This window comes from Mustela erminea, chromosome 1, assembly GCF_009829155.1.
Source record: "Mustela erminea isolate mMusErm1 chromosome 1, mMusErm1.Pri, whole genome shotgun sequence".
In the NCBI taxonomy this organism is placed as follows: domain Eukaryota; kingdom Metazoa; phylum Chordata; class Mammalia; order Carnivora; family Mustelidae; genus Mustela; species Mustela erminea.
The window spans coordinates 218,868,720-218,893,770 of NC_045614.1; the positions used below are offsets into that span (position 1 = coordinate 218,868,720).

Here is a 25,051-nt window from a genome sequence, read left to right on the forward strand (position 1 = left end):
TGGCCAGTTTCTGCCCTTAGAAATGAATACTCTCCTGCCTGGGTTTGGACGTGTGCCCCCAGGGGCGTCTGGGCAACTTAGTGAGTTAAAGCCTCTGCCTTCGGCTCAGGTCATGATCTTGGGGTGCTGGGATTGAGCCCTGCATGGGGCTCCCAGCTCAGCAGGCTGGGTCTATAGCCAGGCCAGTACTGCATCTCTGACACAGTCGCTGTGGAGGTTGGGCCTGTGGGCCGCGCGGGGCTGGGTCCGTGAGTCTCAACCCAGCAGCATGCTGACCTGAGCAGGCAACACGTGTAGACAGTGACAGTGCCCGCCCCTGGGCAGTGAGGTCCACCTCGGTGGGACGCTGTCGTTTCCAGCTCCCCAGGTGCCGGCTGGGCTGCGAGGGAGCTGGAATGGGCCACCGGCCTGGGCCATGATGGGGCGTCCTCCCTTCTGGCTGCCCCACCTGCCGGAGCAGAGCCCCTTACAGAGAATTTACGATCAAAGTCTGGAACCCGACGCCAGGTACCCCATGCATAGGCCCAGCTGCCGGTTTGTGCAGGATAGGGGCGCCAGGGTGGCATTAACGTGGGGGACAGAGGCAGAAGGGGACGCAGGTAAAGCTGAATGTCCTTGTAACCGTTGACCTGTGCTTGACGGGGGCAGAGGGTCACCTTCTTCTGGGAAGCTCCCTGCTGTCTGCATCCCTCTCTAGAGGGAAGAACCTGACAAGGATTTGACCTCCAGGATCCCGAGAGTCGTGAACACAGGAAAATCCTCTTGGGAGCTTCCCTTTTCTTTAGTTCCCCCGCTCCAAAGTGCGGAAGTTGCTCAGCAGGTCCCTTGGAAGCCTCGTGGTCCCGGGCCCACGCTTTCATAAGACCCCCTCTTGCACCAAAGGGGTCTCAAGAATTCTTTCCTGGTCGTCACCTCTGGACCCCGACCGTCCAAACCGCATCATGGGGACAGCGGCCCCCCGGGTATGGAAGCTCCCCACCCCCCCCCACCTCGCCCTACACCTATCTTCATGGGGCCGTTCATCCACATCTTTTGTAATAAATCCATAACCCAGCAAGTGAGCCGCTCCGCAAATTCACGGAATCCACTCGTGGCCCGTCATCAGAAGCACAGTCAGCGGGGATTTGCACTGGCCCCGGAAGGAGGGGAAGCAGCTGCTTAGGATGTGGGGCAGGGGTGGGGCGGAGAGGGCCGTGGACACCCGGCCGACAGGCGAGGAAGGAGAGAGACGCGCGCCATGGCCCGCGGGCCACACAGACCCTCGCAGGGTGCACAGAGCCCAGCTTTCACGCACAGCCTCACCTGAAGTTTTCTTTATTTCTTCCATACACACGATTGGGAAACACGTCACCAACGGAATGTGATTTTATACCACAATAAGTTCAAACATAAATAAATCTGTGCCACAGTGAGATTGCCACTCTTAAGTTTTATAGGAAAACGCACCGAACCTCATAAGACCCAAGCGATTCCTTCTTCAAGTCTCTACTACAAGGTTGGCCGCGTCAGAAGGGGGAGGCTGTCCCTTCGGACCCGTCCATATTGTCACCGACCATACCTATTATCTCAAGAGCAGAAAACGACAGTGGGATTTCAGGTTAATGGGTGAACTTGTCGGGGACTGTGACCCCGTCCCTGGAGGAGATGCGAGCTGGGCTGTTTCCGCCTGGTTCACCGAGCGCCCTAGCTCTCGGCAAACTTCGGGTTCATGACTGTTGTAGTGGCACTCTTGAAAAGGGGGTTGTCCTGGAGGGAAAGGCGACTCATCAGTGGAGGGGAAGAAAGCCAGGAGCGGGGGTGACCATCCCGGGGTCCCAGCTCCGCAGATGAACTACAGGGGCATGTGGACTGGGGAGCGTGGGGGGGGGGGGGCTTGTGGGACAGCCTCAACCCCAGGGACAGCCACTCACGTTGTTCCACTGGGACTTGAGCTTCTCCTTCTCGAACCGCTTGTACTCGCGGAGGTCACTCACGTGGGTCAGAATCTTCCAGACGGCCAGCAGAAGGATGCCGATGGCCACAACGCCAGACACAGTGCCACCCACAATGGGGGCGACTTGGGGGCCCCCCACACACTCTGAGGCAAGGAAGAAGTACACACGCGAGTGTCAGGCCCACCCCGGCTCACCGGGCCCCATGGGTGCCCTGCCCCAGGTCACTGCCCAGTGCTGAGGCGGACAGAGCTCTCCCACCTCCGTGCTCGCCATCACGGCAACAGGTGGGGAAGGGAGCCCCCAGCCCTCAGCCAGGGACCCCCTCCTGTGGTTTTAGAGGAAGCTTAAACAACCCTTGTTACCCAGAAAGAAAGTGGGGCCCAGGATGCCCCTAGCCAGGGCAGAGCCTGGACAAGATACCCACCTCCCGACTCGGTTGCCCCCAGCTGGGACAGCCGAGGGCCCCGCCCTGAAACTCACAGAGACAGAGTAGAAAAGGGCGCCCAGGGCCCCCAGAATCTCTTCCCTGAGTCTACGGACGAGCGCTCAGCGGGCGAAAGCCTCCCGAGGGAACCTGGGTGGGGTCCAAACGACCTGACCCCTCCCTGAGGGCTAGGCTGGGCTGTGTCACACCTTAGCCCCTGGCCAAGGGATGGAGCCCTTATCTGCCTGCCCCTGGACACCCATGTTCCCCTGTGCTCCCTCCATCATATTGGCCTTTCTAGGGGGCCTTAGTGTCCTATGGAGGTTGAACAACTTGGCCACGGCAGCACAAACCCAGACAGGACCCAATCTGGGGTCAGAGAAAGCCAGCGGCAGCGCTCCAGGCTGGCAGGCTGCACTGTGCGGGCCCCGGGCACAGGCCATGAGCTCCTGGCCACACAGAAGCCCTGAGTCCCATCCACCTCCCCGGGGTTCCCTCCGTGGGGAGGGGAGCTGGAAGCAGGTCTCCGTCCTGCAAGGGCCCCGGGGGACGGCTTGCCCAGGCCTGCGGCATCCACCCTGGGGGCTGGGCCCCTGGCCCCAAGCTCCCCTGCCCTCAGCCTCTCTGAGCAGAAAGCAGGGGGAGCTGAACATCTGGGTGCCCCGCACACACCTGGCGGCTGCTTGTCCAGAGTCCTGGGGCCCATCCCAATGTGTGTCCGTGTTCCCGACGTCTCGGCACCCACACGTGTCCGTCGATATCACCCACCCAGTGTGCCTCCTAAAAAGTAGCCTGACCCCCACACCACCTGTTGGGGCCTATGGGTCTGCCTCTTGCTCCCCCTGGTCCCGTGCCTGTGTTCCATCCAAGGGCAGGCTCTGTCCACGCTGCCCCATGCCCCACCGCCCCCACACATGTCCCTCTGCACGCCACTGTGCCCGTGTCCGGCAGGGGCCCCTCGTGGGTCCGTATTCGGCTTCCGAACACACTACTCCAATGTGTCCCTCGCTCTTCCCCAAACTGCTCATGGCTTTTTGGTATGTTTGGAGGGAGACCCAAATCATCGCAGGCCTCACAGGGGCTCCATCAAAACCCAGAGCCAAGGGCCCCTGACCCCATGCCCTCCAGTTCCCCTGCGCGGTCTCGGCAGCAGTGGTCCCCCTCCGAGAGACTGTCTGACCTTGACGTCAGGGGCCCACACAGCACCCCCATCATCTTTGCACCTCATGACCCTGGCCACAGTCCCACGCTGTCTCTGGTACGGGCCAAGTGTGCCCCACCCCTTTGGAATGTGAGCCCCACGAGGACAGGCTTGGTGTCCTCATGTCTCCAACCATTACCAGGCCAGGCATGGCCCCGGAGCCCCGTGACGGATAGGCAAGCAGCATTTTAGAAGGCGTGCCGCCTGGGCTCCTGGCCCCAGGCCCCCTTCCAGGGCTGAGATCGGAGCCCACGGTGGCCTTCACACAGCTCTCTGTGGACCCACTCTCGGGAGCCCCAGGCAGTGGTCCGGGGGTGGGGACTCAGTCCCCATGTGTCCCCTTGGCCGGAACAGTGCTGTCTTGCAGGGACAAGCCATGCACCGCCTCTCACAGGTAACGACATGGGGAAGGAAGAGGGGGCAGGCCGGGACCATGGCTGTGGACGCTTGCCTAACCCCCAGGCCAGCCATCTGAGTGAGGAGAGACACCCTCGCGGCCTCACCTCGGCTGTCGTCCACGTGGATGTCATAGCTGTCCCTGCCCGCCCGCTGCCGCAGGGTGAAGGTGATCCAGCAGCCGTCCAGGTCCCGTTCCTTGCACCGGCGGCCCTTCTCCGGGGGCGCGCTCAGCAGACCCACGTTCCCGCACTCCGCGCTGCAGTTCTTCCCCGACGGGCCCTGCTCGAACTTCAGGCACTGCGCGCAGGTGCTGCGGAGGGGCGTGAGCGCCGAGCACGAGCGTGAGTGTGAGCGCGAGCACAAATGTGAGTGTGAGTGTGAGCATGAGTGTGAGCATGACCGTGAATGTGAGCGTGAGCGCGAGTGTGAGTGTGAGCGCCAGTGTGGTGTGAGCGCGAGCACAAATGTGAGCGTGAGCGTGAGTGTGAACACAGGTGTGAGCATGACCGTGAATGTGAGCGTGAGCACAGGCGTGAGCACGAGTGTGAGTGTGAGCGCCGGTGTGGTGTGAGCACAAATGTGAGCGTGAGTGTGAGCACAGGTGTGAGCACGGGTGTGAGCATGACCGTGAATGTGAGCGTGAGCACGAGTGTGAGTGTGAGCGCCAGTGTGGTGTGAGCGCGAGCACAAATGCGAGCGTGAGCGTGAGTGTGAGAACACACGCCCCAGAGCTCGGTGCCCAGTGGCGGGGGCGGTGGGAGGGGGGGTGTGTGCTGGGGGGTGGGTGTGAGGGGCCCCCTGCGGTGACGTGGGCTGCGAGGCCGGGGTGGGGGGGCGGTGTTTGCTGGTGGAGGAGCCGCAGGGGCTGGCGAGCGGCGCGGGGGCGGGGGGCGGGGCCACTCACATGTACCGGCCGCAGGGCGATGGGCAGCCCAGGCATTCCAGGCAGAGTGGCGGCTGGTAGCCCGCGTCGCACTCGCACACGTTACAGCGACACCGGCCGCGCCCGTTGCACTCGTAGCCCTCGGCGCTCAGGCAGCCCCGGGTGGACCTCTCGCACTGGCACGCGGAGCCCTCGAAGCCCTCCTGGCAGTGGCATTTGCCGCAGTCGCACGTGCCCCGCTCTGCAGGAGGTGGTGGGACTCAGCCCCTCCCTCCCGTCCCTCTGCCCACGGCCCCGCTCGCCCCGTCCGCCTGTCTGTCCACTGCGCCCCCGCCCCGTCCCTCCGCCCACGCCGCACTCACCCTCGCCCCCGCAGACCCGCCCGTCGTAGCGCTCGCAGTTGACGTTGTCACACTCGCAGTAGCGCCCGAAGATCTTCTTGTTGGGCACGTCGCTCTGGTGGCACACGCACTGTCCGCACAGGCAGTCCCCCAGCCCCGAGCAGAGGATGGAGTTGTTGTCCCGCCGGCAGCTGCCCTCCAGCTCCTGGCTGCTCCGGCCGTGCGTCTGGCACTCACAGCTCTTCCCGATGTAGCCAGCCTCACACCTGCGGCGGGAGCGGCGGGGCTCAGGTCCCGAGGGGGGCGCCGTGCCCCCGCCCTCTCTCCGAGGCAGGCCTCACCCCCTCCGCACCTGCAGACGCCGCACTCCAGGAAGCCCTTGCCGCCGCAGAGCCGGCGGTCCTGGCTCATGTCCCGGCAGTGGCACTCGCACTGGGGGACGACGCGCACGGTCACCGTGTCCGTGAAGCCCAGCGCGCGGATGAGGAAGGACTGCTCCTGAACGCACTCCGTGGCGGTGACCTTCACCTGGAACGTGATCTGTGCGGGGAAGGCAGGGCTCAGGCCAGGCTGGGGCGGCGGGACCAGACCTGCCCCGTCTGCTCGCCCTGCGGCCTGGACTCGGCGTCTGTCCAGGAGCCCGGCTGGAGCAGGGGGAGGACCCAGCCCTTGCCGGACCCCAGGAGGGGATGCAGGGAAGCGTGGGGAGGGGACGGAGGGAAGAACACAGAACACCCCGCGCTAATCCAGGACTTGGCACCCAACACGAGAGAGAGAGAAGGGCGTCTGGAGCAGCAGAGCTGGACCCGCAGGAACGTGGGGGCGGCAGCTCCCGCCCCGCCCGAGCTGCCCCCACACCCGTCATCTTCTGGGTTGGCCTTACACCGGGCGGGGTGGGTGTTGCTGGAACGTTTTTAACATTCACGCGCTGGAAAGCAGCCTCAGTGGCTTGGGAAAGGACACAGATTTTCCCCGTGACTGGAATACTGCGATGCCAGAATCCCTCAGGGGGCTCTAAATTCTGGATATGGAGGGGTGCTCTGACCCCGGATAAAGGGTAGGGGACCGTGCCCCGGGGGGAACCAGGTGGGACAGAGCGGAGTCCCCGCCCCCCGCACCGGGAAGTCAGCAGCTCGGGCTTCAGGGAGCGCCGCCGTGTCAAAAGCCCCCACACCCCAGATCAGTTTCAGTGACCTGCTGTAGGGCTGTGGGGGACACTCACGCAGAGCAGAAACACAGCGAAGCGTGAAAGAAGCCATCAGCCCACCGAAGGACTGAATAAAGTCCCGAGTGGGTCGCCCCATGGGAGGGAGAGAGAGTTCTGTGAGAGTCTAGGTGCGACCCTGAGCGAGTGACATACTTGAAGGCATTCCAATGTCCTATTTAACATCGCAAGAACAGCAAGTGTTTTTGCTGAATATTGGTTCCCAGCCAGAAAAAGGAAAAACTTAATTTTTATGATCATAATAATATCACAATGTTATGGAAATAACTCCTAGAAATAACCCTATTTCTAATCATCCGTGTGGCCCATGCTTTAATAGCTTTGTCAAAGAAAGAAAGAAAGAAAGAAAGAAAGAAAGAAAGAAAGAGTGAGTGTCTGGCTGGCTCCGTAGAGCCCCGAGTTCTGATCTCGCGGCCACGAGTTCAAGCCCCACATTGGGTGCGGAGCCTACTTAAAAATAAGTAAATCAAATAACGCCTTTGAAGAGAACCCCCCAAACCCAAAACCCTGGAAGCAGGAAACCAGACCAAACAAACCAGGGGCGCGGTGGGCACAAAGGAGCCCCTTCTTTGTCGGTGTGCGCTGGCCAGCATCCGCCCCCAGGGGCCGCTGCCGTGCCCCACCCTCCGTCCACACTGGGGAGCCCACACCTGCTTCTCTTGCACAAGAAGCGTCTGGTTGCCTGGGGACAGAGCTGAATTGGCCGTGACTCTGGCCCTTGTCCTTGCTTGTCCCTGTGCTAGCCGTGGGCCTGGGTGCGCTCCTAGCTCTCACCCGAGGGAGAACCTTCTGGAAGGGTTGGGGAGGGGAGTCTCACCGGGACGTTGATCTGGACGCCGTCGCAGTCCCCTCTGGGCTGGTCCACCTGTGACACCCCATTACTGCAGAAGGAGTCATAGGTGACTTTCAGGGTGCTGGGGATCATGTTGTGGTCCAGAAAGACCCTGGAGGAGAGTTTCTGGGGGGAAAGAGCAGCTGTGGGTTAGGGGGCTTCCTCCCGCTGTCCCTGGGGCTTCCGGGCGAGGCGCTGACGCCCCTGCATTGCTCATCCTTCCCTCTGTCCACATGCCCATGGGGAGCTGGGGAGGCCCCCCAGGACAGGCTGGGGAGGGGCCAACAGGGACAGACCAAAGCCACGAGGATGGGGCCTGGCAGTCACCCACCACCACATGTCCTGTGCCTGGCATGGGCTAGGAGATGGGGAAACTGTGTAAATGAATGAGAGACAGAGAGACAGAGACAGAGAGACAGAGACAGAGGAAGATGCAGAGAGACAGAGGGAGAGGGAGACAGAGACAGAGAAAGGAGAGACAGTGATAGAGAGGGAGAGACAGGGAGAGACTGACAAAGACAGAGAGAGAGACAGAGAGAGACAGAGAGCTAGAGAGAGACAGAGACTAGACAGACAGAGCCAGAGGGAGAGACAGAGAGATAGTCATTGGTGGGTGAGCAGGGCCAGTGTGGTGGGTGTGATGACGCAGGAGGGCCTGCCTGGGGGGTTTCGGGCCCCACAAGGGCACGAGGAGCAGCCCTCAGCAGTGCCCTAGCTCAGTCCGAGGGCACTTCCCAGGAGCTCTCAGCCTGCGGAGCCGGGAAGCCCACTGGACGGCAGGCAAGGAGGAGGCCGGAGGCCGCGTTTCCAGGAGGGCGGAGGCGAGGGTCGGGCAGGACGCACACATGCCATCCCTGGGGCAGGACCTGATGGGCCGTGGGAAGAGCCAGGCTCTGCTTGTCCAGAATGCACTCGGAGACCACCCTTCCACAGGCCTGCGGTGGGGGCGGGGTGGGGGGGTGGGGTTGGCCGCCCGCCCCGGGAACCCCGCGAGCACCCGGACTCTCACGTTGTAGGCGTTTTTGATGAGCTGCACCACGTTGCTGGAATCGTCCGACAGCTCCCCGACCGCCGACTTGGGGATGACCTCGGTGAGTTTCTGTTGGGCCAGGAGACCAGACCCGTCTCAGCCGGGGCCCTGGGGCCACAGAAGCCACGGCGTCCCTGGAGCTCATAACACCCAGAGGGTTTCCTTCTCGCCTATAAAATGGCTCAGACCGTCTCCCCCAGATAGCTTATCGCTCGGCTAAGACAGCGCATGGTCAGTGGCCCGGGACAAGCCCATTTCCTGGCCGGGAGCACTCCTCCTTGGCCGATCTCCAGCTTGTGACCTGCTGGGACGAGCTGGGCCTCGCCGCCCCGACCGGGTGTCCCTGCCCCGTGGACTCGTCGGGTACAGCCAGGGCAGAAAATCACAAAATGTGCCGACACCATCAGGAAGGGGTGGGTGGTGAGCACTTCCGTAGTGATGTGATGTGATCGCAGTAACGCCCGTGGGGAGCAGGCCGGGGTCCGCGCGGGCAGGCTGCCGCGTGCGGAGGCCAACGACTCTTTGCCCCCGTGTCTCTCTCTGTTGTCCATAGAAGACCGAATCCTTGCTTTATCTTACAGAACCGATGTTTGGGTCACTTCTCTGCCCCAAAGCCACCCATGACTCCCCAGATAGAATCCAGGTACCTCCAAGGAGCCCACAAGGCCCGCCACAGCCCGCGCACCAAGCCCCTCTCCCCTCCACCCCGGGTGCAGGACCCCCACCCCTATGGCTCTGGGAAACTGGGCTCTTCCCCGTCCCGTCCCTCCAGCCTGCTGTCCCTCAGTGTGCGGCACCAAGGACAGTCCAGCAGATGCTCTCCTGACAGGCTCTGGGTGGCCTCGATGCCCCTCACCCAGGAGCCCCGCAAATCAGGAAACAGGCTCAGAAAGGCCTGGGACTCTCCAGGGCACTGTCCATGCTGGCGCTTTGTGTTCAGATCTCCTGCCTCGGCTCCCATCACCACACTGTCCTGCCCCGACAGCAAGTTACCCGAGTGGCCCCTCGGGTGGCCTGCCAGGTCCTGCACCCGGTCACCAGCCCCGCACGGAACCCCTGTCCCTGGGGTTTGGCAAGCTTCGGGGCCCACCCCAGGGGCTCTCCTGGACCCCTGCCCTCCCCCTCCTCTGAGTTGCCTGCAGGGTCCTGTCCTCTTTCAGAGCCTGGAAAACCCACAGCACGAGCTGCTGATGTCTCGGGGCTGGGCCCCCTGCCGGCATCTCACCCCCCACGGAAGTGGCAGCAGGCCCCACCACGGTGACAACCAGGACCAAGGGTGGGGGGAAAAGCAGGTGCCCTCACAGCCCCCCCAGAGCCCAGAGGAGGCCAGACCGGGTGTGCTGGGAAGGCGGGACGCAAACCCAGTGCCAGACAGCGGGTGGGAAGGGCAGAGGAAGAACAGAAAGGTCCCCGCACTCTGCGGGACTCGAGCAGGGCGGTCACCCCGAGAAGTCCCGAGAGACCAGGGTTCCCAAAGCAGAGACGCAAGGGCGGTGGCGTGCAGAGCTGGTTCCCGTGGGGACTGGCTTGGGCGCCGGGCGTGTGGGGGCGCGTCCCCGTGGAACACACCCGACCTGGGGCGGAAGGGCTGCGCAGCGTGCACGCGTGTGAACCGTGTGACCCGTGTGAACCGAGCCCTGGGTCAGCAGAGACACTCGCGCGCCGCAGCGGACATGGACACACGGCGCCTCCTTGCCGTCCACCCGCAGAACAGGCCTCCTCCCCCGCAGGCCCGCGCGTCCTCACCGCCGCAGCGCCCGGGCGCCCACCCACTGCCCCCCTGCGCCCCGCCCCTATGCCCCTCCCCCTGTCACCCCCGCCCTCCTGCGCCCCCCTGCGCCCCGCCCCCTGCCCTCCGCCCTCCGCCCAGCTGTGCGGAGGCATCTGCAGTGCCTGCGGGTTCCTCCGGCCCCCGCTGCTCAGGACCCCACGCCACAGACCTCGTAGGTTTTCACCATTCTCTTGGTCACTGCAAAGATGGGCTGGATGTTGTTTTCAGCCAGTTTGTGTGCGAGCTGGCCCACTGACGGGTAGTCCTGGAGGGGAGGTCTGGTCAGACAGCCCAGGGTCAGGGTCAGAGCCCCGGGCCCTCTGTCCGCCCCACCCGGGGCCCAGAGCCCGGCCCCCCACCCCCGAACAATTCCAGGCTGCCGCGTCAGGTCGCAGCGGGTGAAGGTAAGCTCCTGCGACGGGTCGGGGACCAGACCAGGGGACGCTGACCTGCCCCCACCCCCTGGGCACCCTGTGCCGCCAGCAGAGCCCCCCCAAGGCTGCAGCCCGGCCCTGGCATTCCCTCCCGAGCACCCCCTGCTGTCCGCTCCTCTGGGGGCACGGGGACACGGGACAAGGGAGGGCCACGCACAAATTCATTGCTGCGCTTGTACGTGTTGTCCTCCAGGTGGCAGCGGCCGTCATTGGGGGTCAGGATGGCGCCCAGCTTCCCGTCACCCGCAAAGTGGAAACCGTCGTCCGTGGCAAACACCAGCAGCCGAGTGACGTTGCGCCAGCCGATTTCCTCCTGGGGAGACGGCGGGATGACGGCCTCAGTTTCCCCCGTGGGCACAGCGTGGTGGGGCAGCCTCGAGGCCCGGGCCGTGCCTGTGCCCCACACCTGCTCTTCCTGGGAACAGGAGGACCCCTCCCGGGACCAGCTGCGGGACTCGGGGTCCGCAGTCCAGTCCGGATTCCAGCACCGGGGCTGCTGGAGAAATGCCCTCGCACAGCAGGGGTGGGGGGGTACTGTCGGCTGAAATACAGCCCATGGCCTCCCTGGCCACTCCGGCCAGGGACCAATCCTAGGGAAATACTCCCAAAACAGAAAATGCTCACAGAAATGCGTATTACAACATGAAACACGGTAGAACAAAGGATGACAGAAACTGGGGGACGTGCAAGGGGACACGGGTGACACGGGGACACTAGCGACACTCGCGTGGTCACAGAGCAGGCAGGGCACAAAAACAGAAACACGGTCGCTGTGCCTGGGCCCACAGAGAGGCTAGGAGCCTGGAGTCTGGTTTGGGAAGGGTTAAAACAGCATGTCATACAAAATAATAATAAAACAAAAATAAAAATAAATAATAATAATATTAAAAACAAAACCAAAAAAGGGGCGTTTGGGGGGCACAGACAGTTCATCGTCTGACTTGTTCCAGCTCAGGTCATGGTGTCAGGGTCCTGAGATCAAGCCCCGCATCAGGCTCCTTGCCCAGCAGGGAGCTGCTCCCCCTGCTTGTGCTCTCTCGCTCTGACAAATAAATTAATAAAATCTTTACAAATCAAACAGAAAAGCCAGGGAGCGGTCCGACCGTAGCACCTACAGCACCAACGCAGCAGGTGTGACGGAATGGGGCGACCACCGGGGTCGGTGATGAGGCTAGGGGAGGGCTGCTGGGGGCGGGGCCGGCGGCCCACCACTGAAACCACACAGGGGGACGCCTGGGGGGGATGCCGCCTTCCCTGGGGGGGAGCCATGGCAGGGGTGATGCCATTCAGGAGCTGCGAGCGCCACACTGCTCCGTGGCCTCGCCCTGCAAGATCGTGCACCGGACGGAGGTGTGGACGGTGGCCCAGTGTCACAGGCCCACGGTGACATGTGTGGGCGAGCGGCAGGCCCCACGGCCGCCCGGAAACCCCGGGGCCGATGGGGGCCTCTGAGTCCGACGGGGCCACCCTCAGCCGCCGGCCCTGTGGCGGCAGGGCGGAGGTCTGCGGAAGGCCGGGGGCCGGGCCGGGGACAGGACCTCACCAGGCACGCGGCGACCTGCATCATGGCGTCCAGCCCGCCCTCGGGGGCGTCCAGGTTTCCGGAAATGAGCTGCTTCCCGACCTCCCTCTGGAACTGGTTCGAGTTGTTGGTGAGCTTCAGCACGTGCCTGAAGGCGAAGGGGGGCTGGCACTCCTTCTCCTTGTTGGGGCACGGGTTCCTCAGCTTCTCGGGGTGCGTGTTGACGAAGGGGAGCACCGTCTTGTCCACGAAGGACCCGAAGCCTGGGGGGCGGGCGGGGTGAGGTCGGGAGGCAGGGGCGGCCCCGGCGGGGGGTCTGCCCGCGAGCCTCGGTTTCCCTGCCGCGCACCAGGGCCGGCGAGAGAACGGGATGGCGCACACCCACATGCACGAGCGTGGGGGCAGACGAGTGTGTGAGCACAAGCGTGTGCGTGTCCTGCACGCAGGGACAACGGCCGGGGAGGGGGCCGAGATGAGAGGCGGGTGTCCCCTTGGCCCCTGACTTGCACCGGGTCCGTGGGCGGGCACGTGTGTTCGATGGTGTGACCGCCGTGCAGGTCAGAGACTTCGCGTGGCATGACGGTGTCAGGGGAGCCAGCGTCCAGGCGGGGCCTCCCCAGAGGGCCTCCCCTGGAACCCTCCCCATGAGGGTCCCTGGCAGAGCTCCCCCCGCCAGTGCCCTGCCCTGCGTGGCCGTGGGGAGACGTGTGAGCGGCACGGCCGGCTGGGACTGGGGGGTCGCCTCACCGATGCGGCCGGACTCGGTGATCTCGTTGAGGGCCCGGAGCAGGTCGCCCCCCAGCTTCTTGACGTTGATGAGGTCGTCCAGCATGGAGTAGGAGAGGTCCATCAGGTAGTACAGGTCGATGGGGTAGCCCTTGGCCCGCCGGAAGGTCACGTTGAAGGCAGCCGCCTGACCTGCCGACAGAGACGGGAGAGTCAGGGCGTCTGGGGGCACTGACATACCTCCTACGGGTCCCCAAATGCTCACGACTGCTCCCTGAGGCCTGCGGACAAGTCACAGGGCACCTCAGGAAGGAACCACATCCCCCCACAGAACGTTCCAGACATAAATCTACCACTGAGAGCTCGCAGTTCACCCAGCACTGCTGAGATGCCGGTGGGCCTGGCGGCCTGGGCAGCCTGCTCCGTCCCCGCCCAGCACCCCAGCAGTCCGGGTGCGGGCCTGGTTCCCAGCCCAGGGGCAGTGGTACAGGGCAGCCCTGCCTTGGCCTGTCCCCGTGGTCCTGCTCTTCACCACGTCCCCTTCCTGAAGGGCGCCTCCTGGAGCACAGGCAAGGTTCTGGGATCAAATCAGTTTGAGCAACACTGACTTAAACAGTCGCTCAGGTTGCTTGGCTGCAGGACTTATCAGAACCTTGACTCTGCCAAGCACACCTGGCGTTCCGAGAGTGGGACAGAATAGTGTTTCCCAGATGGTTCCCTTTCCCATTTGGAAAGGACACAGAGCAAAAGCAGCAGACACCAGGTGTGGGGGCATCCTCCTGCCGGCAGAGGGGAGAGGCCCACAGGGGAATGTTCTCGAGGTTTCCAACAGTCCTCGGGGCTCTCCTACCTGCCTCCTGGCCTGGCCACGTGACACTTGGGCCACTGGTGGGCCCTGGCACCCAGAGGGACTGACACACACACGCTGACTCACCCCCAGCCAAGCCCGAGCCTACCTGGTCTCAGGTAGAGTGTCACTTTCTGTGGGGACAGCTGCTGCTGGCTGCCCTTCCTGTCCCCCTGGGTCTCAGCCAGGCTCCTGGGGTCCATGATGTCGTCAGCCACACAGCCCTTCAACAGGAGCTGCTCCCGGGTGTCGCAGCGAACAGAGTCCGGCTCCCCGAGCCCGGTGAAGTTCTGGGGGGGCATTCAGGGGTCAGGAGGAGGGCAGAGGACACGTGGGGGCCACACTGTGGGGGCTGCACAAGTCCAACCCTCGGGTCCTTCGAAGAGGCTGTCCCTCCTTATTTGCACCTGGGGTTCCAGACAGGTGTCCTCACGGGGGTGAGTGGGGGTGGGGGCTGGGCGGCTAGGAAGCTAGCCACGTGCTGATGACCTCCCCGTGAGGCTCCAAGATCACCCCGGTGGGGGGACGGGGTGCTTGCCGCCACTGCCTCCCACAGCAGTGACTGAAGGACCCATGTGTCCAGCCCCAGGCTGGCCGATGCGGTCGCTCAGCAGTCCCAGGGCCGGGAGCAGCCGGCTGGGGCACCTGGCCTGAGGTTGCCAGAGGTGGCCAGGGAGGACAGCAGTGGCCAGGGTGGCCGGGGTGGCTGTCCCCTCCAGCAGCAGATGCTTTGGTAGAGGTGCCCTCCTGAGAGAAGACACGTGGGACCCAAGAACCCTGGCACACGGGCCCGGACTCCGGGCCAAGCCCCTCGCTATTTGGAGAGGAGTGTGGGGGTCCTGGATTCAGGGCAGTGTCCTCATGCCCACTTCGCCCCCATAAATAGGGCAGGAGCAGGGCCCCCATTCCATGGGCACGGACACCTGTCTCTGCTTCCTTGTGGGGAAGGAGACTAGGGAAGGGCAAGGTGCCGTGCGGGGCTGGCTAGGGGGGCCGCGGGGCAGGGAGGGCCGCGCTCCCCCGCAGGACTCTGTCAAGGCTCAGAGAACTCGAGAAATCAAGTGAACTTCCCGGGGACCGACAAAGCCTCCCGTGGAATCCACTGGGAAGCTCACGGAGGTTCCGCGGAATCGAATATGCTCACGGAGGGGCAGGGGAGCTGCGACCTGCTGGAGGACACGTCCCCCCACCCCCCGCTGTGGCCGGACCGCATCCAAGGGGGGAGACCACACCCTGAGCGTCTCTGTGGGCTGCTTGCGGCCGCTCAGAAGGTCCCAACGGAGCGTGGAGCGTCGTGGGAGGGAGAAAATGAGGAAGTGTGCGGCGGGTGTCAGGAGCCGCTTCTCCTGAAAGGGAACCGGGAACCTCCAGAGAAACAGGCTTGGGGCGGGACGTAGGGCTGGGCCTGGGGCGACTGACTCTGGAGTCAGAAAGCGCTCAAAAGAGCGACGAGGAGCGTGCTGGGGGGACACAGAGCCAGCTGGGGCAGGGGCTCCCCGCGGACCAAGCTGGAAGTATTTGAGCCTCAGATGACAGTGACGGAATAAAACAGAACTCTAACCCTCTGTGGGGCCGCTCAGATGAGAGAGACGGCGGAGAAGGACAAACTCCTCCTCACGTCGGAAGCCGTTACGGGAGTTTATGGACCCCACGGCACCCCTCGCGGTACTGAGCGACGCCGGCGCCGATCACCCCGGGGTGCGGACGTGAGGGGTGTGAGCCCGACGGGAAGGGGGGGTCTCCTGGCCCCGGCACAGCTCCCCACAAAGTACGGAATCACTGTAGAGGAACAGTGACATCAGCTGAGTGGGCCGAGCTAGCGTCACCCGCGTTGGGACAACGGTGACGGTGTGAGCCCGTGCGGGGCTCTGGCCAAGACACAGGAGCTTCTGGGCAGGAGTAGAGGAGATGCCGGGCTGTGGACACGGTGGCCGCTCCGCCCTAGTCAGAAATGTCGAGGGTGCGTGATGTGGGCGGGGGCTCCTCTGTCCTGGTTCTGGGAAACTAAAGGGACAGGACCGCCGCCGGCAGAGCGGGAGCCTGGCTCCTCGCAAACGCTGCCGAAGGCACTGCTGGAACAGCTGGAAATGTTTGCGGAGGGCGGGCAGATGGGCTTGAGCGTCGGGGCAGCTGTCCCGTCCTGGAAAAGCGTACTGTGGGTCTCCGGCGGGCCTCTTGTGCGTGAGAAGGACACGGGACGTTTTCAACAAACGGGCTTCGGGTCCGCAGTCTGCTTGCGAGTGCTCGCGAGAAAATCATAGTGTGTGCACACCTGTGCGGGGCTCCCGCCACGCCTGCAGCGCCGGAACCTCAGGGACCCCCCCAGGGCAGGGGGCGGGGTCGGCATCTGGGGGGCTCTGGGGGAGGAGCCGTGGTCGGGATCTGGGGGTTCCGTCCAGGAGGAGGGTGGGTCTGGCATTCGCGGGCCGTGCCCTGGCCGTCCCTCCGGAGGAGACGGGGAGGGAGGTCTCTGCTCTCCGTCCCGGAAGGCCCCACAGCCGGGGAGGACAGGAGACCACGGCACAGTTAGGCTCCTCATGTGGAGCCTCCCACACCTTCCACACTGAGAGCTGTTCCTCTCGCTTCCCTGGATGCCTCCTCGCGACCCGCGGCCTCTGGGCAGGGCTCCTGCCTGGTCAGGGGGTACGCGGCCACCCTGGGGTGAGGTTGGGTCTGTCTGTCTGTCTCTCAAACAGGCCATGCCCCAGGCTGCTCCCGCCCTCCCAGGGAACAGAGTGGTGGCGCCCCGGGTGCCAGCAGCTCCAGAGGCAGAGAGAGGGCGCCCAGCTCGGGGACGGGCCCGCAGGACGGGCGTGAGGCCGGTCAGGGTCCCGGCGGTGCCTGGCGGCTCTTACCAGCTTCTGACACCAGGCGCAGCCCGGGCCCGACTCCACGCACTCCCGGCACGTGCTGACTTTGTACTTGGTGCACTCCTGGCAGAGGGCTGCGGGGAGACGGCGCAGCTCCGTGAGCGCCGGGCCACCAGCACAGAGCCGCGGGTGCTTGGGCAGTGGTAATGGGGTGCGGGGGAGGAGGGGGGTCCGCAGGAGGACCAGGAAGGGTGGTGGCCTGGGGCCAGGCCTCCAGGAGCTGCAGAGCGTGGGGACCCGGGGGCCGGGGTCTGGGACGCGCTCCCTGGGGCACAGTCCTTCCGCAGCGGCTGGAACCCAGCCCAGGAGCACGGGGGCGGCCCCCTTCTTCCCGACCCAGGATGCGGAGAACTCACCCGACCAGAGGCAGAGCAGAGCCCCCAGCGTGAGCAGCAGGGCGTGCCGGCACAGCATGTCCTGTGGAGGGAAGGGGTCTTGTTGACACGGCCCTGCACCCCGGATGCTGGGCTGCGGCCTCCAGACGCAGCAATGGGCGGCCCCATGTCCCTCCACCCTGGCTGGGGAGAATTGGGGTGAGCCCCAGCCACCGCCTTTCCCCGACAGCCCGAGTGGTGTGGCGGGTGCCCACGGGGCTTCAGAGGACGAGCAGGACGCACACGTGTGGGTGCCCACCTCACACACACATCACAATCACACACCACACGCACACCACACGCACACGTGTGGGGCTGCACGTGCCGGGTCACGCCTGAGCCCCGGGAACTGAGCGCTGGGCTCAGAGCAGAGCCACACCCAGCCCAGGCCTCCTGGTGGCCCCAGAACCAGGACAAGGACGAGAAGTCGCCCGAGCACATCCCAGGTGCGAGGCCTGAGCCAGCCACCGGCTTGGACCCCTGCCGGAGGGCGAGCACAGAGTCCAGGCCTGCCTGGCCCAAGGCCATGGCTCTAGGTGACGGTGATTTTCTCTGGGCACACCTACTGTCCTCAGAAACCCGGCACCTGCGGTAAGGCGAGGACGGGCTGGGCTCGGACGGATCCCGACGCCCCCAGAGCCACGGCCGGTGGGGGAGGCCCGGCGTTCAGGCTCTTCTTTTGGGTCCTCAAGGCAGACAGGGGCGCCTTCCGACCCACGGCCTGCTGGGCTGCGGTCAGCGTGGGCAACATCGCCCTCCCCCTACAGGGCCCCCGGTCAGGGGCTGGGCCCAGAGCTGGAACGCCCGTGCAGGTAGGTGCCCCCGTCTCAGAGCTCTGTAGCTGGCTGTGGTCTTTTCATTCAACCCAGAGAGCAGCCCGGTGCGGAGAAGCCAGGAATCAGGGGTGGCAGGAGGAAGGGGCCTGCTCGACCGGAGAAGGTGATGTGAATGCCAGCTCCTGCCCCTGCAGCAGGCCTGTGAGGCTCCCGGGGCCACCCAGCCCGTCACACGGCCTGGGGAGGGCCGAGGAGGGGATCCTCAGGGCCAGCAGAGGCCACAACCCAGACCGACTGCATGCATGGTCCCCACCTCGGCCTGTGGGGCTCTGGGCGTGGCCTGTAGGTGAGCCTCGCTTTACTCTCCTGTAACACCTGCCTCTGTGCCGAGCCCGGGGCAGGGGGCTCGCAGGGAGGGCCTCCTGCGCTTCGAAGCCCTGCCCAGCCTCAGGCTCCCATCTTTTTGGAGGTGACCCTCCTGCTCCCTGGTCCCCACCAAGATTATAATCAGGACCCAAAAATGTCAGAATGCTCCATCCTTCCCCTTTGGGGTCAAAAGCAGAACCACACAGCGCAGTGGCTTCCTGGGTCAGAGCAGCGGCCGATGGGCCCAGGGGGCGTGGGGCGGACAGCTCTGGTTCACGCCAGGCCCCATCTGTGCCTCCCAGCCTGGCGCGTGGGGCTCAGGCTGAGGCCAGCTGTGGCCAGTCCCAGCTTCGATCTGGGTCCCTCCAAAGTTCACAGCTGACTGCCCGTGCTGACTCGAGTGTTCCCCCCATAGCCCTGGGCCTGCGTGGCCACTGTCCAGGGCACGTCGGCCTCTGGGGAACCCCGCCACCCTCCCCCAAGGCTGCCCCCAGTAGAGGTGGGAGGCTCCTTCCCAAGCACCCCAGCCACACCCGTGCTCAGGCTGGGTGAGCTGGTACCAAGGTCCTGGGGCAGCGGCTGCCCTACTCGCTCTCCTGGGGCCACAGACCGAGCCCCAAACATTCCCAACAACCAGCGTGTATGCTCTGTGGGCCCTGAGCACCAGCAGGATGTGGACCCGGGTGCCGGTTCGGCAGGTACACCCCTCCCACTGAGAGGGAGGGACCTCACTTCCTAACCCACAGACTGCGAGGTCCTGACCCTGACCTTGGGAAGCTGGGCAGGGGTGGGGAGCTGCCCTGTCCCAAAGCACTCCTTGCCCATGGGAGCACTGGGGCGGCCACGGGGACGGCACGGCCATGGGGACAGCTGCACCCCAGTCTGCGTGTCCCCCAGCCTTTGGGGGCAGGATGCCCGGACACACGGTGGCTCTGGGAGTTCAGAGGGAGGACAGAGAGGCAGAACCCGCAGCCTGTCCTCCTCCGCCCCAGGCAAGTGGGCAGGCCAGCTCCCTCCTTGCCCTCAGGCAGTGGCAGGCGTGCCCAGTGGCCGGGACTGGGCCTTGCCGGAGACTGACGTCGTGGAGCTGCGCAGACCGAGGGCCCTCGGAGCCTGTCCTGCCGGCCGCCCTGCAGCGGCACAGGGTACCCGACCTGGATGGCGGCCCGCCTCGCTAGCACGTGCTGCCTTGACTTCCTCCGGGACCAGAGGGGTGTGTGGAGCCCCGGCTCCGGGTGGGGGACCGGCCTCCGGCTCCCAGTGGGGGACCGGCCGGGAGCATGTGCGTCTGCAGCACCACAGGACTGGCCGCCGGGGGCCCTTGACTTGTAGGGACAGGGACCTGGGAGCAGGAGGCCTAGGCTGAGCCCGGGGAGGAGGAGGGGCAGGGGGAGGGACGCAGGCTCCAGGGTGGGCCGGGCCTCTGGCCCAGCTCAGGCGCTCCCCACCACCCTACCACCGAGGGAGGGTGCCCCGCTCCGCCTGCCCTTTGGCCTTTGTCTCCCCAGAGAGCAGGGTGGGACCCACAGTGCCTGAATGCCCTCGGCTGTGAGGACTTGGGGACACAGCCACCCTTGCACGCCCCATCCGCGGTGGGGACGCTGGCACAGCCTGGGGGCAACTGCCGGAAGTCGTGGGTCTGTCCCCCGCGGGTGGCTTCCTGCAGACCCAGCGACCCCGGGCCAAGCGTGCTCCCGGCCCGGCCCCACCGCCCCCAAACGAATGCAGTGAAGCAGGGTCGCCTGCAGAAGGTCTGGACAGCGAGGGTCTGAGAGCCGAGGGAGCGTTACAGGAGCGGCGAGGCACCTTCCTTCTGGGTCGCACACGCGCACACGCACACACATGCACACGTACACGCGCGCACACGCAGCCATATTTGGTAAAAGACAAGGAAAAGCGGAAACTTTAGAAAGAGAACACCGTGGGCAGCAGGCAGAGTCAGAGACAGCAAGTTGGTGTCAGACCAGGCTTCCTGTCCGACCGAGGAGGAAGGGAGCGAAGACAAAACAAACGCAGAAACAATGAAAGCCCCTTTCCACCGAACGGGCACAGACGGGGACGAACCAGAGACGGGGGTCCTCCAGGAGCTCACAGCAGCAGGATCGTTCAGGCTTTGCTGGAGGCTAGAAGCAACCTTAGCTTCCAATAGCCTGACCTCCAGGACCCTTTTAAGTCTTACAGAAAATCCCTTTAGAAATTTCCTTTCTCTCTGCGCCCCCAACGTAGAAGAGCATAACCGTCTCCTCCTCACACCCCCCAGGGCAGCTCTTTCTGTCACGAGCCCGTCCTCGTGCTTCATAAAACCATCTTTCTGCACAGAAAACATGTCAAGAATCCTTTCCTGACTGCAGGCTCGCATCGAATCAAAAGAAGAAGGTTTTGGGCGCCTGGGTGGGGGCTCAGCTGGTTAAGCCACTGTCTTCTGCTCAGGCCAAGATCCCAGAGTCTGGGGATGGAGCCCCACTTCGGGCTCCTGGCTCAGCGAGTCTGCTTCTCCCTCTGACCTTCTCCCCCCCTCATGCTCTCTCTCTCTCTCAAATAAATAAATAAGGTCTTTAAAAAAAATAAAAAAGAAGAAGGTTTTGTAAAAGTGCAAACCCTCAGACCAGGCCACTGTCAGCTCCAAGGGTTCACTGCACCTGCAGGCCTGTGGGGCCAGAGGGCCAATCCCCAGGGGCTTACAAGGGACATGCCCAATCAGGAGACAGGGGCAGGGTGGGGGGAGGTGCTGGCGGGAAAGTTCGAAGATCAGAGGCAGAGAAGGGAGGTGGTGGGGAGCTGGGGCACTGGGGGACGGCATGAAGGGGGCGCCTGGCCTGATGGGCACCAGGTGTTACATGCAACTGATGAAACAATGAACTTCAGAGCCGCTGAAACGATAAAGAAAAAAGATGGGACGCAGGGGACCCAGGCTGTGCTCCATCCATACTCACCCCGGGAGCTGGGCGACTCAGGGCTGTTTCACGGAGGAAAAAAGCAAACGCGCACAACGGAGCTGATCGAGGCATCAGCCTGTTTATGCCACAGACAGAGTGTGGAGATGGGGTCGTTTCGGCTTTTCACAAGAAAACACCGGGGCGCCTGGGTGGCTCAGTGGGTTAAGCCTCTGCCTTCGGCTCAGGTCGTGATCTCAGGGTCCTGGGATCGAGCCCCGCATCGGGCTCTCTGCTCAGCGGGGAGCCTGCTTCCCCCTATCTCTATGCCTGCCTCTCTGTCTACTTGTGATCTCTGTCAAATAAATAAATAAAATCTTTAAAAAAAAAAAAAAGAAAACACAGAATTGGACAGAAGCCACACGGTACGGGTGGGGGTGTGTTGGACCCCCGGTGCTCAGAGCTCGAGGCTCTGGACAGAAGGACAGATGGACAGACGCAGGGACAGAAGGAGCAGGGGCCGGAGCAGGCGTGACCTGCGTGTCCTCTGCGCAGCCCCACAGGCATCTGCGAAAGGTGTCCCGGACGAGAGGCCCCAGAGCAGACCACGGTTCGTGACCGTGGGAACCCGGTGAGCGCTCTCCCGTTCTGATCGGACAAAGAGCATCTCGCCCGTCGAAGAGGAATCGAAATCGCGTTTGCAGAGAACAGCCTCGGCCCCGGCGGTGGAAAGCCTGTGTCCGCGGCCGATGCCCGAGCGTCTGGCCGCGGACGAGGACGGAGGGGACCGGACGGGACGCCGATTCAGAAGTGGTGGAAAGACCGGGAAAGCTCTGGACAGGGAGGCGGAAACGCGCGGATATGGGCGCGCGTCTGAGTCGGAAAACAAACCAAAAAGCTAAAATCAACAAACCCGTCAGAACCTGTTTCCTTGAAAAAGGCAACAAAATTGGGAGAAGGATGGCCACGCGGCTTCGGTTAGAGCGGTCAGAGGGTGGCCCGCGACGGCGTGGCTGCGTCAGAGACTGTGAGTGGGCTGTGCCCCAGCCTTCAAAGGCGGAGAGCATAGGTGGGGGTTCCCCAGGAAGAGGCCCTTCACAGCAGAGGCCCACGTAGGCTCCGCGTGGGGACACAGGATGATGCAAGGACCAGGAGAACGTGTACATTTGAATTGGGAAGCTTCTGCGCCTCAAGACTACAGAGGAAAATGTCAAGACAGATGGACCCTAAAAGAACGGATCTGTACCTAAAACAGAGGACGTGTAATGAATCCAGGGTCAAAGGGCAGGGCTGTGTCGTGACAAGGAGGTGTTAGAAGTCAGGAACAAACAGGCAGATGTCCCTGGGGGCCGTGGGCGGGAGCGGTGGTCCCAGCGGCTGCCCTCTGGCTGCTGCCCACTCCGGCCCCAGACGCCGGCGCTGCCTGCCCAGCTGTCCGGCTGGAAAGTATTTCTCCCATCCGGGAGGCCCTCCCAGGGGGCCCCCGACAGCAGAGAAAGTGTGGGAGCACAACTCAACTTTCATGAGAATAAGGAAAAGCGACTGTCCCCCAGGAACCACATTTCTGTCTGGGCAGTGACACGGGGATGTCTGCACCAAGCGGGGGAGCCACGCCAGGGGTTCACGCAGAAGCCGGGGTCTGCTTGGTCCCCGACCCCACAGGGAAGGGGGTTCTGAATCATACATGTGATTACAGCGTCCAAGGGAGTTTGAGCTACGGGTCTCCCCCTGCTGCGGGAAGGCCTTCTCCCGGGGTGCAGCCAGTCCCTCCCGCCCCAGAGAGCGGGCAGCGTCCTCCACACAGTGGTCTGCAAGGCCCTTGCCAGTCTCGGCGCTCCGTCCCTCATGAAATCTCTAGGCAATGCCCACGTTGGCCTGGGGCCTGCGGCCTCTGCCCAGGGCCAGGAGTTCCACCCAGATTTCCTGGAGGCCCAAGGCCGGGGCAAAGCCCAGGGGCCATGCTGAGCCCCTTCCCGTTTCTCCTCCCTCCTGGATTTGCTTACCAGCTCCGCAGAGAAACAGGTGTGCGCCCCGGTGCAGGGACCCCGGCAGAGCTGGTCCCCTCCCTGTCACAGAAGCCTAGCTCGGGCCACTCGGAGCAGCCCAGCCTGCGGTTACCTGGACAGCTGGCGTCCCCGGAGTAAAGCCTCGTGCCTGCACCGATGCGGGACGGAGCGAGGGCTCCGCGGCTGGCACTGGAACCTTCTGCGAGGACCGTAGGCTGAGGGGGGCCCCGCCGCCAGCTGCCCCTCCTCCTTGTCCAGCAGGGTCCCAGGAGTCCCCCACCTCCAGGTGTGGCAGGCCCAGCTGGGCAAGCCGGCAGGATCCCAGCCCGGGTCAGGGGAAGAGGACGGGCCCCCGGGAGGAGGTGAGATGGGGGTGGTGCGGAGTGCGGCTGTGTCAGGTCCCGGCTGATCCCAGGACTCTGCCCCCCACTCCCAGGAGACATGGGGACAGGCTTCCAGGAGACTGGCAGTGAGCTGTGCAGTCACACACCTGACATCTGTCCCCTAAACCCAGCTGGCCCGTGACACCTTCACAGCAGCGAGCCGGAGCTTGAGACCCTCTGAGAGTCGAAGAGGAGAGGTGGGCCCAGCAGCAGGAGAGCTCACACGCACACACAACACACGCACACACAACACACGCACACACAACACACGCACACACAACACACGCACACACAACACACGCACACACAACACACGCACACACACCCACTCACACCTGCACAGCTCACATCCTCTAACGCTTACGTAAACACACGCTTGCACATTTGTGCACACGTGCTCACAGACAATCTCACACTCACAGGCCTTCACATAGCACGTCCACTCTCTCACACCTCCATACACACTCACACACACAGACTCTGGGGGGACAGACCACCACGGCCGACCTTAGGGGCATGGTGGGGAGGGGGTCCCAAGCAGGAAGAGGAAGGCGGGCTGGGGCCCCCAGACTCCCCGCACGGCCCTGGTTCCACCCGCTCTGGCCCCTCTGGCGGGTTCTTGCCTGCCCCCCCAAGCCTCCTCCTGGCCCTGCAGGGCCTCAGAGCCCCCACGTCGGGGGCTCGGTAAGTGTCTGGGACTTGTCAAGAGACCCTAGACCCAGTGGCGAAGGACTGAGCCTAGGGTCCGTCCTCCGGCCATGCTCGGTCCTGTCCCCGGGTACAGACGCTCCCGTTGCTCTGTGGGGCTCTGGCCACGGTGGGCACAGCAGTCCCCTTGCTGGATCTCCTGGAAAGGGAGCCCGGAGCAGACAAGCCCAGGGCGGGTAACGGGGACCAGGTCTGCAGGGCCCTCTCCAGGGCTGGGCCACTCCCCGGGGAAGAGCCGCAGGGCCCAACTGCTCCCCTCTAGAAAAAGAGCCTGGACACAGAGGAGCCCCGTCCACTCACCCCGCTAATGCCCTGGTGACTTCGGTGAGGCATTCTGGCTGGGCAGGGAGGGGCGTCAGCCTCGTCGGTACCGGCTGCTGCACGGTCGAGCGGTAGAGCCGGCGAGCCCCGATGGGGAGGGCACGGTGCTTCCTGTTCCAAGCTGCTCTGGAGGAAGTGCTTACATGGGGCGATTGCACCACAGGTGGCCGTCAGACCCCGGCCCCCGCACGCCCCGCCCACGGGTGTCTGAGGAGGACCCCAGGAGCCCGCGAGGGACTTGCCCTTCCTTATGCACGTTCCCGTGAGGAGCGGAGCGGCGTGAAGGGAGGGATGAGTACTGCGGGCATGGTCCTAGGGTGGCACCCGCACTCGCCCCTGCGGGCGGAGGGGGCCCTGCCCTGCAGGGACAGAGGACGGCAGACTGGCTGGGGTGGGGGCCCAGCCTGCAGACTGCAGCCATCGGAGAACAAGGTGCTGGGACTGAGGGCTGTGGTCAGGGAACAACAAGTGTGACAGGGACTCAGGAGCACAGTGACCCTGGGAGTGAGCCGGTGAGCAGGACAGAATCGGCCCCAACACAGGCTGGAGGACGCAAGATGGATGCAGGTGCACAAAGCCCATGCCCATCCGACGGGCAGCGCCCAAGAGCAGAGACCCGGGGACAGAGAGGACCAGACACCCCGTGACGGGAGAGGCCCCGGACCCTAACGAGGGGCCCAAGCGACAGGCCACTGCTGCCCTCGGAGGGCTTCTAGTGCCCTCGCAGGACAGAACAGAGAGCAAGAAAATGCCACGAGGTGGGGGGGATTCGAGTGGGGACGGGGGCAAGGAGAGGAGACACGGA

At 64.2% G+C, this 25,051-nt stretch overlaps 1 protein-coding gene across 2 annotated transcripts; it reads right to left on the minus strand.

Annotated features, from left to right (window-relative positions):
* Positions 1-1,297: 1,297 nt before the first annotated feature.
* On the minus strand, positions 1,298-24,387 carry ITGB2 (integrin subunit beta 2). 2 transcript variants are annotated; one of them, XM_032357156.1, is made up of 16 exons: positions 24,226-24,387; positions 16,796-16,856; positions 16,425-16,513; positions 13,679-13,859; positions 12,744-12,914; positions 12,018-12,259; positions 10,632-10,787; positions 10,210-10,305; positions 8,249-8,338; positions 7,225-7,365; positions 5,535-5,722; positions 5,204-5,448; positions 4,863-5,082; positions 4,063-4,268; positions 1,911-2,077; positions 1,298-1,746 (listed from the first exon to the last, which is right to left on the minus strand). In XM_032357156.1, exons 1-16 carry the CDS (start codon positions 24,256-24,258, stop codon positions 1,684-1,686), a joined length of 2,349 nt encoding a protein of 782 aa, XP_032213047.1. In that variant the 5' UTR covers positions 24,259-24,387; the 3' UTR covers positions 1,298-1,683. The 2 variants fall into 2 exon arrangements, with proteins under 2 accessions (XP_032213047.1, XP_032213038.1); XM_032357147.1 differs by lacking the exon at positions 24,226-24,387 and adding an exon at positions 17,400-17,735.
* Positions 24,388-25,051: the final 664 nt, after the last annotated feature.

What these genes read in the sequence shown, in the direction of transcription:
- ITGB2 (XM_032357147.1), bottom strand. Translation starts at nt 17,564, where the DNA reads ATGTTGCCCACGCTGACCGCAGCCCAGCAGGCCGTGGGTCGGAAGGCG. An exon ending in TCTGCTCTGCCTCTGGTCGG is followed by an intron (nt 16,514 to 16,795) that starts GTGAGTTCTCCG and finishes GTCTCCCCGCAG; the next exon opens with CCCTCTGCCAGGAGTGCACC. An exon ending in ACAAGCGCAGCAATGAATTT is followed by an intron (nt 10,306 to 10,631) that starts GTGCGTGGCCCT and finishes CCTCCCCTCCAG; the next exon opens with GACTACCCGTCAGTGGGCCA.